Source organism: Crinia signifera, chromosome 2 (genome assembly GCF_055691185.1).
Source record: "Crinia signifera chromosome 2, ASM5569118v1, whole genome shotgun sequence".
Lineage (NCBI taxonomy): Eukaryota > Metazoa > Chordata > Amphibia > Anura > Myobatrachidae > Crinia > Crinia signifera.
The window spans coordinates 6,452,452-6,468,240 of NC_139218.1; the positions used below are offsets into that span (position 1 = coordinate 6,452,452).

The following is a 15,789-nucleotide window of genomic DNA, read 5'->3' on the forward strand; positions in this document are numbered from 1 at the left end:
TACACAGGATCATACACCTCACACGTCACTACACAGGATCATACACGTCACATGTCACTACACAGGATCATACACCTCACTACACAGGATCATACACCTCACACGTCACTACACAGGATCATACACGTCACACGTCACTACACAGGATCACACACGTCACTACACAGGATCACACACGTCACTACACAGTATCACACACGTCACTACACAGTATCACACACGTCACTACACAGTATCACACACGTCACTACACAGTATCACACACCTCACTACACAGGATCACACACCTCACTACACAGGATCACACACGTCACACGTCACTACACAGGATCACACACGTCACACGTCACTACACAGGATCACACACGTCACTACACAGGATCACACACGTCACTACACAGGATCACACACGTCACTACACAGGATCACACACGTCACTACACAGGATCACACACGTCACTACACAGGATCACACACGTCACTACACAGGATCACACACGTCACTACACAGGATCACACACCTCACATGTCACTACACAGGATCACACACGTCACTACACAGGATCACACACCTCACACGTCACTACACAGGATCACACACGTCACTACACAGGATCACACACCTCACACGTCACTACACAGGATCACACACGTCACTACACAGGATCACACACGTCACTACACAGGATCATACACCTCACACGTCACTACACAGGATCATACACGTCACTACACAGGATCATACACGTCACTACACAGGATCATACACGTCACTACACAGGATCATACACGTCACTACACAGGATCATACACGTCACTACACAGGATCATACACCTCACACGTCACTACACAGGATCATACACCTCACACGTCACTACACAGGATCATACACGTCACTACACAGGATCATACACCTGTCACTACACAGGATCACACACGTCACTACACAGGATCACACACGTCACTACACAGGATCACACACGTCACTACACAGGATCACACACCTCACTACACAGGATCATACACCTCACTACACAGGATCATACACCTCACTACACAGGATCATACACCTCACTACACAGGATCATACACGTCACTACACAGGATCATACACCTCACATGTCACTACACAGGATCATACACCTCACACGTCACTACACAGGATCATACACCTCACACGTCACTACACAGGATCATACACCTCACACGTCACTACACAGGATCATACACGTCACTACACAGGATCATACACCTCACTACACAGGATCATACACCTCACTACACAGGATCATACACCTCACATGTCACTACACAGGATCATACACCTCACACGTCACTACACAGGATCATACACCTCACACGTCACTACACAGGATCATACACCTCACACGTCACTACACAGGATCATACACCTCACACGTCACTACACAGGATCATACACCTCACTACATAGGATCATACACCTCACATGTCACTACACAGGATCATACACCTCACTACATAGGATCATACACCTCACATGTCACTACACAGGATCATACACCTCACACGTCACTACACAGGATCATACACGTCACTACACAGGATCATACACGTCACTACACAGGATCATACACGTCACACGTAACTACACAGGGTCATAGACGTAACTACACAGGGTCATAGACGTCACTGCACAGGATCATACACGTCACTACACAGGATCATACACCTCACACGTCACTACACAGGATCATACACGTCACTACACAGGATCATACACGTCACTACACAGGATCATACACGTCACTACACAGGATCATACACGTCACTACACAGGATCATACACGTCACTACACAGGATCATACACGTCACTACACAGGATCATACACGTCACTACACAGGATCATACAGCTTACTACATAGGATCATACACGTCACTACACAGGATCATACACGTCACTACACAGGATCATACACCTCACTACACAGGATCATACACCTCACACGTCACTACACAGGATCATACACCTCACACGTCACTACACAGGATCACACAGAGCCCTTTAGAAGTCACAGGATGAAACATATTAAGTACATGACATGTGAAAACACAAGATCATACAAAGCGTAAAACATGTCAGATGTATGGATCCAGCATCATCCGTCTCTCCCCCTCCACACCCCACCCCTGATCTCACTCTCCGCTGCCCAGCACTCTCCCCCTCCACATCCCACCCCTGATCTCACTCTCCGCTGCCCAGCACTCTCCCCCTCCACATCCCACCCCTGATCTCACTCTCCGCTACCCAGCTCTCTCCCCCTCCACATCCCACCCCTGATCTCACTCCCCCTCCACCCCTGATCTCACTCTCCGCTGCCCAATACTCTCCCCCTTCAAACCCCACCCCTGATCTCACTCTCCGCTGCCCAGCTCTCTCCCCCTCCACATCCCACCCCTGATCTCACTCTCCGCTGCCCAGCACTCTCCCCCTCCACATCCCACCCCTGATCTCACTCTCCCCCTCCCACCCTGTTCTCACTCTCCGCTGCCCAGCACTATCCCCCACCACATCCCACCCCTGATCTCACTCTCCGCTGCCCAGCACTCTCCCCCTCCACATCCCACCCCTGATCTCACTCTCCGCTGCCCAGCACTATCCCCCACTACATCCCACCCCTGATCTCCCTCTAGGCTGCCCAGCTCTCTCCCCCTCCAAACATCCCACCCCTGATCTCCCTCTCCCCCTCCCACCCTGTTCTCACTCTCTGCTGCCCAGCACTATCCCCCACCACATCCCACCCATGATCTCACTCTCCGCTGCCCAGCTCTCTCCCCTTCCACATCCCACCCCTGATCTCACTCTCCCCCTCCCACCCTGTTCTCACTCTCCGCTGCCCAGCTCTATCCCCCTCCAAACCCCACCCCTGATCTCTCTCCGCTGCCCAGCTCTCTCCCCCTCCACATTTCACCCCTGATCTCACTCTCCGCTGCCCAGCACTCTCCCCCTCCACATTCCACCCCTGATCTCACTCTCCGCTGCCCAGCACTCTCCCCCTCCACATTCCACCCCTGATCTCACTCTCCGCTGCCCAGCACTCTCCCCCTCCACATCCCACCCCTGATCTCACTCTCCGCTGCCCAGCACTCTCCCCCTCCACATCCCACCCCTGATCTCACTCTCCGCTGCCCAGCACTCTCCCCCTCCACATCCCACCCCTGATCTCACTCTCCGCTTCCCAGCTCTCTCCCCCTCCACATCCCACCCCTGATCTCACTCTCCGCTTCCCAGCTCTCTCCCCCTCCACATCCCACCCCTGATCTCACTCTCGCTGCCCAGCTCTCTCCCCCTCCACATCCCACCCCTGATCTCACTCTCCGCTGCCTAGCTCTCTCCCCCTCCACATCCCACCCCTGATCTCACACTCTGCGGCCCATCTCTCTCCCCCTCCACATCCCACCCCTGAGCTCACTCTCCCCCTCCCACCCTGTTCTCACTCTCCGCTGCCCAGCACTATCCCTCACCACATTCCATGATCTCACTGTCCGTGGCCCAGCTCTCTCCCCCTCCAACCCCCACCCCTGATCTCACTCTCCGCAGCCCATCTCTCTCCCCCCCTCCACATCCCACCCCTGATCTCACTCTCCGCTGCCCAGCTCTCTCCCCCTCCAACCCCCACCCCTGATCTCACTCTCCGCTTCCCAGCTCTCTCCCCCTCCACATTCCACCCCTGATCTCACTCTCCGCTTCCCAGCTCTCTCCCCCTCCACATCCCACCCCTGATCTCACTCTCCGCTGCCTAGCTCTCTCCCCCTCTACATCCCACCCCTGATCTCACTCTCCGCTGCCCAGCTCTCTCCCCCTCCACATCCCACCCCTGATCTCCCTTACCGCTTCCCAGCTCTCTCCCTCTCCACATCCCACCCCACCCCTGATCTCACTGTCCGCAGCCCAGCTCTCTCCCCCTTCCACACCCAACCCCTGATCTCACTCTCCGCTGCCTAGCTCTCTCCCCCTCCACATCCCACCCCTGATCTCACTGTCCGCGGCCCAGCTCTCTCCCCCTTCAACCCCCACCCCTGATCTCACTCTCCGCAGCCCATCTCTCTCCCCCTCCACATCCCACCCCTGATCTCACTATCCGCGGCCCAGCTCTCCCCCTCCGCACCCCATTATAGATCTAAACCATGTAATAATACAGATGAGAGTAAAGCCGCGCTTACAGCTCATGGTAACAATGCTGAATTCCTCCTGAAAAGCGATTACATGAAAAACTATTATCTCAGGGCTATTGCAGCATCCTCGAGCAATACTCGCTGCCCAGTCACCGGTTACGGGAGCTGAAACATTGGCGCACTCTGTAGCGGCCTCTATAAGCCCTATTCAGACTCCCATGGAACATCTATGGGGAGAAGGCAGGTGGGACAATGCGCGCAGCTGATACCACCCAATAGGCCTTGGTCTAATGAGACTATCCTCGTATCCTCCCATCAGGACAATGGAACACTATAACCCAAATCTGCAGGGTATAGGTCTTTAGGCTGACACTATTAAGGTTGAAAAACATTGGGTTGACCACTTAGGTTGACACATGAAAAGGGTCTACATGCCTAAGGTCAACAGGGTCAAAACAAGCATTGGTAAGGTCAACAGGCTGAAATAGGTTTTCAGGTATTCCATGCCCTACCATCCACTAGGGCAGCGATCCCCAACCTTCCCCCCCCCCTCCATTTATCAGCGCCCCCTCCTCTGAATGTGAAATATCGACAGTACATTCCAATGAGTAGTGTGTGCTCAGGAATCGGGTCCCACCGTGTCTGGCCATTGCCTACAAGCTTGCGAGCAGGGCCCTCCTACTTTAACTCTCTGTAAATACCCAGTTTGTTGGATCACTGTTTCCAATTGAAAAGCGCAACGGAATTTGCTGCGCTATATAAGAAACCGTTAATAAATAATACTGTCTCCACCATTACCAATATTATTTTCAAGTACCCCCAACTAGTCTGCAGCGTAGCCCCAGGGGTAATAGTACCACAGGTTGGAAACCACTGCACTGGGGCGTGGAGGGAGTATATAATGAAAAGCAGAGCATAGCGAGGCACCGTGCCCAAAGCATGTCAACAGTACTGCACAGGAGGAGGGACAGCGGGACAGGTGACAGTACTGCACAGGAAGCGGGACAAGTGACAGTACTGCACAGGAGGCGGGACAGGTGACAGTACTGGTGACAGTACTGCACAGGGTGAGGGACAGCAGGTCAAGTGACAGTACTGCACAGGAGGTGGGATAGGTGACAGTACTGCACAGGAGGCAGGACAGCAGGCCAGGTGGGGCCTGGTATAGGGTACAGACAGTCGGGATCCCAAAAGTCATTAGCCCGATGTCGGGATCCCGACTGCCCGGACTCAGACAGCATGGTGAGTGCAACAAAGCCCCTTACGTGCTCGCTGCACTCGCCACACTGCGGGTACGGTGGCTCGCTACGCTTGCCACCTATTCCATTCCCCCTCTATGGGGGTCGTGGACCTCCACGAGGGAGAATAGTGGGTGGCTGTCGGAGTTTTGACAGCATAGGAGGACTGCATAGGAGGTGGGACAGCGGGCAAGGTTACCGTACTGTATAGGAGGCAGGCCAGGTGACAGTACTGCATAGGAGGCGGGACAGCAGGCCAGGGAACAGTACGGCATAGGAGGCAGGCCAGGTGACAGTACTTCATAGGAGGCGGGACAGCAGGCCAGGAAACAGTACGGCATAGGAGGCAGGCCAGATGACAGTACTGCATAGGAGGCAGGCCAGGTGACAGTACTGCATAGGAGGCGGGACAGCAGGCCAGGGAACAGTTCGGCATAGGAGGCAGGCCAGGTGACAGTACTGCATAGGAGGCAGGACAGAAGGCCAGGTAACAGTACCACGGGGGAGCTGGGACAGCAGGCAAGGTGACAGTGTACACAGCAGGTAATATACACACTGCACAGACGACTCACCTTCTCTCCGCTGGAGTAGAAGAAATAGCGCAGACGTACAATATTGCAGTGATCCAGCTTTCTCATGATTTGCAGCTCTCGGTTCTGAAAAAAAAACAAAATAAATAGCATTATTTCTCTTTGTATTAGTACACATGTAACCCTCCCTATTACACAATCATTTAGGACCAATGTACAGAATACATATATATCACACAAAGTAAAGTGGGCTATGTACTGTATATGCATATTATTTATTCATAATACACACCAATGAAAGCTCTATGTACTGGCGCTCCTCCCTATTACCCGGCGAGATGGGGGATGGGGACGGGGACCTCTGCCCCTACCCGGTGAGGACAGGTCCTTGCATTACACAGCGTATGCATATGTGAGGCTAATAAGAACGCAGGTAATGTGAGCGATACACAAGGCAGCACAGGTAGATCCCCACATACCACCTGGTGCACGGGGCAGGGGTACAATATTAGGTGCGCTCAGACAGCTGGGCAGTGTCCCCGGGTGACCTTTATCCTGTCACATCTACAGGAGACGCAGCGAGCAGCGTGGTAACCTGAGCACATGCAGCAGAGCAGGGCGTGTTGTGCTGTGTGCAGGTTGCTAGGCCACGTGCTGATGGGTATAACAGGCACATCTTACATGGGTGGCGGAGACCCATATAACACATGGGCACGTCACAGAACAGATCCCTCTGCCCAGCATCACTCAGCAGGCAGGCTCTGGGGGAAAGGTCAGGGCTAAGTGGTTGCTCTCAGGCCACAGATAGGAGTGATGGGACAGGGTGGGCTTTCCTGGGACACCCAGCTGGAGAGGAGATTACGGCCACTTATAGGGCACTAAGGAGCCAATACCAGGCACCAAGGTACAGTACTAACATTCACATTCTGCAGCACTGTACACAGTACTAACATTCACATTTTGCAGCAGTGTACACAGTATTAACATTCACATTCTGCAGCGCTGTACACAATGCTAACAATCACATTCTGCAGCGCTGTACACAGTATTAACATTCACATTCTGCAGCGCTGTACACAATACGAACATTCACATTCTGCAGCGCTGTACACAGTATTAACATTCACATTCTGCAGCGCTGTACACAATGCTAACATTCACATTCTGCAGCGCTGTACACAATGCTAACATTCACATTCTGCAGCGCTGTACACAGTATTAACATTCACATTCTGCAGCGCTGTACACAATACGAACATTCACATTCTGCAGCGCTGTACACAATACGAACATTCATATTCTGCAGCGCTGTACACAATGCTAACCTTCACATTCTGCAGCGCTGTACACAGTCTTAACATTCATATTCTGCAGCGCTGTACACGGTACTAACATTCACATTTTGCAGCACTACACACAGTACTAACATTCACATTCTTCAGCGCTGTACACAGTACTAACATTCACATTCTGCAGCGCTGTACACAGTACTAACATTCACATTCTGCAGCGCTGTACACAGTACTAACATTCACATTCTGCAGCACTGTACACGGTACTAACATTCACATTCTGCAGCGCTGTACACGGTACTAACATTTACATTCTGCAGCGCTGTACACACTATTAACATTCACATTCTGCAGCGCTGTACACAATACTAACATTCACATTCTGCAGTGCTGTACACAATGCTAACATTCACATTCTGCAGCGCTGTACACAGTATTAACATTCACATTCTGCAGCGCTGTACACAATACGAACATTCACATTCTGCAGCGCTGTACACAATACGAACATTCATATTCTGCAGCGCTGTACACAATGCTAACATTCACATTCTGCAGCACTGTACACAGTACTAACATTCACATTCTGCAGCGCTGTACACAGTCTTAACATTCATATTCTGCAGCACTGTACACGGTACTAACATTCACATTCTGCAGCGCTGTACACAGTACTAACATTCACATTCTGCAGCGCTGTACACAGTACTAACATTCACATTCTGCAGCGCTGTACACAGTACTAACATTCACATTCTGCAGCGCTGTACACAGTACTAACATTCACATTCTGCAGCGCTGTACACAGTACTAACATTCACATTCTGCAGCGCTGTACACGGTACTAACATTCACATTCTGCAGCGCTGTACACGGTACTAACATTCACATTCTGCAGCGCTGTACACGGTACTAACATTCACATTTTGCAGCGCTGTACACGGTACTAACATTCACATTTTGCAGCACTACACACAATACTAACATTCACATTCTGCAGCGCTGTACACAATGCTAACATTCACATTCTGCAGCGCTGTACACAGTACTAACATTCACATTCTGCAGCGCTGTACACAGTACTAACATTCACATTCTGCAGCGCTGTACACAGTACTAACATTCACATTCTGCAGCGCTGTACACGGTACTAACATTCACATTCTGCAGCGCTGTACACGGTACTAACATTCACATTCTGCAGCGCTGTACACAGTACTAACATTCACATTCTGCAGCGCTGTACACAATGCTAACATTCACATTCTGAAGCGCTGTACACGGTACTAACATTCACATTCTGCAGCGCTGTACACAGTATTAACATTGATGCCTGTCCGGAATCAGCATAACGTATTACCGCCACCTGTGTGACCGCCTTTCCAGCATCAATGTAACGTAGTACTGCCACCTGTGTGACTGCCTGTTCGGCATCAGCATCACATATTACTGCCACCTGTGTAACCGCCTGTCCGGCATCAATGTAACGTATTACCGCCACCTGTGTGACCGCCTGTCCAGCATTATGTATTACCGCCACCTGTGTGACCGCCTGTCCTGCATTAGCGTAACGTATTACCACCACCTGTGTGACCGCCTGTCCAGCATCAATGTAACGTATTACCACCACCTGTGTGACCGCCTGTCCGGCATCAGCATAACGTATTACCGCCACCTGTGTGACCGCCTGTCCGGCATCAGCGTAACATATTACCGCAACCTGTGTGACCGCCTGTCCAGCGTAACGTATTACCGCCACCTGTGTGACCGCCTGTCCGGCATCAGCGTAATGTATAACCGCCACCTGTGTGACCGCCTGTCCAGCGTAACGTATTACCGCCACCTGTGTGACCGCCTGTCCGGCATCAGCGTAACATATTACCACCCGCTCTGTGACCGCCTGTGTGGTGCCAATGTAATAGGCAATAGGGGTGGCAGATAACAAGTGATGCCCATTGATCAGAGGGCACGTACCAGGGTACAATGCTAACACCTGTTCCCATACAGGACAATGCAGGAGTGAGCGCAGATCTCCCGCCTGTTACACTTCCACGCTGCTATTTTTGGGCCAAGAAATCCCTGGCAGGCTTACAGCAGGTAATTATAGCTGTAACGTGTGACATAATGGCCGAACAGCACAGACCGGAGGAGTGGAATGAGAGCAGCAGGAAGAGCGCAGCGAAGGTTACGCTGGAGGTCAGGAGATGGAGATGCTGGGACATCGGCACAGAGTACAGGGACATGTGCAGCCAGCTCTCCAGCGCTGTAATCTCTAACACATGGCGGCTGCACAGGCCAGAGCCTGGGATTTATGGCTGCTCTGTAGGAGATGGCTGCTGCCCAGTCTATGGAGAAGGAAAGGAAATGGTCTAACCAGCGCGGATGTCACCTGCCTAATGCAGCACAGTCACACTGCCCGTACAGATGGGGGTCTGCGCAGTGTCAGGCATGCCGGCAGCACAGTCACACTGCCCGTACAGATGGGGGTCTGCACAGTGTCAGGCATGCCGGCAGCACAGTCACACTGCCCGTATAGATGGGGGTCTGCGCAGTGTCAGGCATGCCGGCATCACAGTCACACTGCCGTACAGATGGGGGTCTGCACAGTGTCAGGCATGCCGGCAGCACAGTCACACTGCCCGTATAGATGGGGGTCTGCGCAGTGTCAGGCATGCCGGCATCACAGTCACACTGCCGTACAGATGGGGGTCTGCGCAGTGTCAGGCATGCCGGCAGCACAGTCACACTGCCCTTACAGATGGGGGTCTGCGCAGTACCAGGCATGCCGGCAGCACAGTCACACTACCCGTATAGATGGGGGTCTGCGCAGTGCCAGGCATGCCTGCAGCACAGTCACACTGCCCGTACAGATGGGGGTCTGCGCAGTGTCAGGCATGCCGGCAGCACAGTCACACTGCCCGTACAGATGGGGGTCTGCGCAGTGTCAGGCATGCCGGCAGCACAGTCACACTGCCCGTACAGATGGGGGTCTGCGCAGTGTCAGGCATGCCGGCAGCACAGTCACACTGCCCGTATAGATGGGGGTCTGCGCAGTGTCAGGCATGCCGGCAGCACAGTCACACTGCCCGTATAGATGGGGGTCTGCGCAGTGTCAGGCATGCCGGCAGCACAGTCACACTGCCCGTACAGATGGGGGTCTGCGCAGTGCCAGGCATGCCTGCAGCACAGTCACACTGCCCGTACAGATGGGGGTCTGCGCAGTGTCAGGCATGCCGGCAGCACAGTCACACTGCCCTTACAGATGGGGGTCTGCGCAGTATCAGGCATGCCGGCAGCACAGTCACACTGCCCGTATAGATGGGGGTCTGCGCAGTGTCAGGCATGCCGGCAGCACAGTCACACTGCCCGTACAGATGGGGGTCTGCGCAGTGCCAGGCATGCCTGCAGCACAGTCACACTGCCCGTACAGATGGGGGTCTGCGCAGTGCCAGGCATGCCTGCAGCACAGTCACACTGCCCGTACAGATGGGGGTCTGCGCAGTGTCAGGCATGCCGGCAGCACAGTCACACTGCCCTTACAGATGGGGGTCTGCGCAGTATCAGGCATGCCGGCATCACAGTCACACTGCCGTACAGATGGGGGTCTGCGCAGTGTCAGGCATGCCGGCAGCACAGTCACACTGCCCGTATAGATGGGGGTCTGCGCAGTGTCAGGCATGCCGGCATCACAGTCACACTGCCGTACAGATGGGGGTCTGCGCAGTGTCAGGCATGCCGGCAGCACAGTCACACTGCCCGTACAGATGGGGATCTGCGCAGTGTCAGGCATGCCGGCATCACAGTCACACTGCCCGTACAGATGGGGGTCTGCGCAGTGTCAGGCATGCCGGCAGCACAGTCACACTGCCCGTACAGATGGGGGTCTGCGCAGTGTCAGGCATGCCGGCAGCACAGTCACACTGCCCGTACAGATGGGGGTCTGCACAGTGTCAGGCATGCCGGCATCACAGTCACACTGTCCGTACAGATGGGGGTCTGCACAGTGTCAGGCATGCCGGCAGCACAGTCACACTGCCCGTATTTGGACTGTATTCAATCCCTTGACAAAGTCCTTGATGACGAAACGCGTTGGGGTGTGGCTTCCTGACGTGCTGTGTCCAAGTCCCGTCGTGTGTACCGTGGAGACACTGCCGCTTTTCTATCTGGCTGATGCACTGCGATCCTTCACCGTGTATGTGCTGTGCGAGCTGTCCCATGCTGATATATATATATATATATATATATAACCCATCCTGACGATGGGGTCCTGAACCCAGAAACGTTGATGCACTTTTTTCAATAAAAAGCACTTTTAAAAGCCCTCCGAGTGCTGCATCGTTTGATATAGATATAGATATATAGATATATATATCTATATATCTATATATATCTATATACACATACACACACACACACACACACACGCCCAAACACAGACGGTAGCAGATTAGCTTTTGCGACATACATATGAAACACTCCTTAAATTATGCTCAACAGAATATTTCTAATACACAAATATACTGTATAGAACTATGGCTGCCTGTCCTGCACAACTTCCCATTGGAAAGGAAACAAAGAAACAATGTACAGACAACTGTATTCCTAATCAAGTGGCGTTCGTAGGCTCGATAATAAATGAGAAGTCCATATATAGGTGGTGTTTTATTTTCTAAAAAGTCTTTGGTTCGTAAAAGCAGAGAAAAGTTCCCCAAAATGCAGATCTCTTCATACGTAAGTGAGATATTATCAATATAGAGAAGGATGCAACGCGTTTCATCTACAGAGAGACTTCATCGGGGGTCATTCAGGGATAGCTGTATAATGAGTAGTACAAAGTGAACTGCTTCTTATAGAGTAATAAGGCACTTCAGTATTGGACATCACCCTGGGGTATCATAGGAAAAAGAAGCTATATATATATCTCCGCAGCCGACATGGTGTAGTCTCTTTTCTTATGGTGTTCGTCTCCAGAGTGCCGGCCTGGTCTAGTCTTAGACCTATGTGAAGTATATATACTGCAGGGTGAGGTGGTGTATCAGTGTGCCGACCACCTCACCCTGCAGCTACAGTCCCGGTGTATCTCAGTACCAACCACCTCACCCTGCAGCTACACTCCCGGTGTATCACAGTGCCAACCGCCTCACCCTATAGCTACAGTCCCAGCGTATCACAGTGCCAACCGCCTCACCCTGCAGCTACAGTCCCAGTGTATCACAGTACCAACCACCTCACCCTGCAGCTACAGTCCCAGTGGATCACAGTACCAACCACCTCACCCTGCAGCTACAGTCCCGGTGTATCACAGTACCAACCACCTCACCCGCAGCTACAGTCCCAGTGTATCACAGTGCCAACAGCCTCACCCTGCAGCTACAGTCCCGGGGTATCACAGTACCAACCACCTCACCCTGCAGCTACAGTCCCAGTGTATCACAGTGCCGACCACCTCACCCTGCAGCTACAGTCCCGGTGTATCACAGTGCCGACAACCTCACCCTGTAGCTACAGTCCCAGTGTATCACAATGCCAACCACCTCACCCTGCAGCTACAGTCCCGGTGTATCACTGTACCAACAACCTCACCCTGCAGCTACACTCCCGGTGTATCACAGTGCCAACCGCCTCACCCTATAGCTACAGTCCCAGCGTATCACAGTGCCAACCGCCTCACCCTGCAGCTACAGTCCCGGTGTATCACAGTACCAACCACCTCACCCTGCAGCTACAGTCCCGGTGTATCACAGTGCCAACCACCTCACCCTGCAGCTACAGTCCCGGGGTATCACAGTACCAACCACCTCACCCTGCAACTACAGTCCCGGTGTATCACAGTGCCAACAGCCTCACCCTGCAGCTACAGTCCCAGTGTATCACAGTGCCAACCGCCTCACCCTATAGCTACAGTCCCAGCGTATCACAGTGCCAACCGCCTCACCCTGCAGCTACAGTCCCGGTGTATCACAGTACCAACCGCCTCACCCTGCAGCTACAGTCCCGGTGTATCACAGTACCAACCACCTCACCCTGCAACTACAGTCCCGGTGTATCACAGTACCAACCACCTCACCCTGCAACTACAGTCCCGTGTGTATCTCAGTGCCGACCACCTCACCCTGCAGCTACAGTCCCAGTGTATCACAGTGCCGACCACCTCACCCTGCAGCTACAGTCCCGGTGTATCTCAGTGCCGACAACCTCACCCTGTAGCTACAGTCCCAGTGTATCACAGTGCAAACCACCTCACCCTGCAGCTACAGTCCCGGGGTATCACAGTACCAACCACCTCACCCTGCAACTACAGTCCCGGTGTATCACTGTACCAACAACCTCACCCTGCAGCTACACTCCCGGTGTATCACAGTACCAACCACCTCACCCTGCAACTACAGTCCCGGTGTATCACAGTACCAACCGCCTCACCCTATAGCTACAGTCCCAGCGTATCACAGTGCCAACCGCCTCACCCTGCAGCTACAGTCCCGGTGTATCACAGTACCAACCACCTCACCCTGCAGCTACAGTCCCGGTGTATCACAGTGCCAACCACCTCACCCTGCAGCTACAGTCCCGGGGTATCACAGTACCAACCACCTCACCCTGCAACTACAGTCCCGGTGTATCACTGTACCAACAACCTCACCCTGCAGCTACACTCCCGGTGTATCACAGTGCCAACCGCCTCACCCTATAGCTACAGTCCCAGTGTATCACAGTGCCAACCGCCTCACCCTGCAGCTACAGTCCCAGTGTATCACAGTGCCAACAGCCTCACCCTGCAGCTACAGTCCCGGGGTATCACTGTACCAACCACCTCACCCTGCAGCTACAGTCCCGGGGTATCACAGTACCAACCACCTCACCCTGCAGCTACAGTCCCGGAGTATCACAGTACCAACCACCTCACCCTGCAGCTACAGTCCCGGGGTATCACAGTACCAACCACCTCACCCTGCAGCTACAGTCCCGGGGTATCACAGTACCAACCACCTCACCCTGCAGCTACAGTCCCGGGGTATCACAGTACCAACCACCTCACCCTGCAGCTACAGTCCCGGTGTATCACAGTGCCAACCACCTCACCCTGCAGCTACAGTCCCGGTGTATCACAGTACCAACCACCTCACCCTGCAGCTACAGTCCTGGTGTATCTCAGTGCCAACCACCTCACCCTGCAGCTACAGTCCCGGTGTATCACAGTGCCGACCACCTCACCCTGCAGCTACACTCCCGGTGTATCACAGTGCCAACCACCTCACCCTGCAGCTACAGTCCCGGTGTATCACAGTGCCAACCGCCTCAACCTATAGCTACAGTCCCGGTGTATCACAGTGCCGACAACCTCACCCTGCAGCTACAGTCCCGGGGTATCACAGTGCCAACCACCTCACCCTGTAGCTACAGTCCCAGTGTATCATTGTACCAACCACCTCACCCTGCAGCTACAGTCCCAGTGTATCACAGTGCCAACCGCCTCACCCTATAGCTACAGTCCCGGTGTATCACAGTGCCAACCGCCTCACCCTATAGCTACAGTCCCAGCGTATCACAGTGCCAACCGTCTCACCCTATAGCTACAGTCCCGGGGTATCACAGTACCAACCACCTCACCCTGCAGCTACAGTCCCAGTGTATCACAGTGCCAACCGCCTCACCCTGCAGCTACAGTCCCGGTGTATCACTGTACCAACAACCTCACCCTGCAGCTACACTCCCGGTGTATCACAGTACCAACCACCTCACCCTGCAACTACAGTCCCGGTGTATCACAGTACCAACCGCCTCACCCTATAGCTACAGTCCCAGCGTATCACAGTGCCAACCGCCTCACCCTGCAGCTACAGTCCCGGTGTATCACAGTACCAACCACCTCACCCTGCAGCTACAGTCCCGGTGTATCACAGTGCCAACCACCTCACCCTGCAGCTACAGTCCCGGGGTATCACAGTACCAACCACCTCACCCTGCAACTACAGTCCCGGTGTATCACTGTACCAACAACCTCACCCTGCAGCTACACTCCCGGTGTATCACAGTACCAACCACCTCACCCTGCAACTACAGTCCCGGGGTATCACAGTGCCAACCGCCTCACCCTGCAGCTACAGTCCCGGGGTATCACAGTGCCAACCACCTCACCCTGCAGCTACAGTCCCGGGGTATCACAGTACCAACCGCCTCACCCTGCAGCTACAGTCCCGGGGTATCACAGTGCCAACCGCCTCACCCTGCAGCTACAGTCCCGGGGTATCACAGTACCAACCGCCTCACCCTGCAGCTACAGTCCCGGGGTATCACAGTACCAACCGCCTCACCCTGCAGCTACAGTCCCGGGGTATCACAGTGCCAACCACCTCACCCTGCAGCTACAGTCCCGGTGTATCACAGTACCAACCACCTCACCCTGCAGCTACAGTCCCAGTGTATCACAGTGCCAACCACCTCACCCTGCAGCTACAGTCCCGGTGTATCACAGTACCAACCACCTCACCCAGCAACTACAGTCCCGGTGTTCATTGGCTACAGCAGAATAAAGTGAAGGTTCTGGAGTGGCCATCTCCGTCTCCTGACCTC

The 15,789-nt window shown here is 53.6% G+C and overlaps 1 protein-coding gene across 2 annotated transcripts in view; it reads right to left on the reverse strand.

The window, feature by feature from the left end:
- Window positions 1-15,789, reverse strand: part of GSK3B (glycogen synthase kinase 3 beta) — a 104,475-nt gene that overhangs the window by 38,657 nt on the left and 50,029 nt on the right. For both annotated transcript variants that reach the window (XM_083171499.1, XM_083171498.1), the window contains exon 3: window positions 5,969-6,052. In XM_083171499.1, the coding sequence (XP_083027625.1) occupies window positions 5,969-6,052 (84 nt within the window). The remainder of the gene's footprint in view (window positions 1-5,968; window positions 6,053-15,789) is intronic.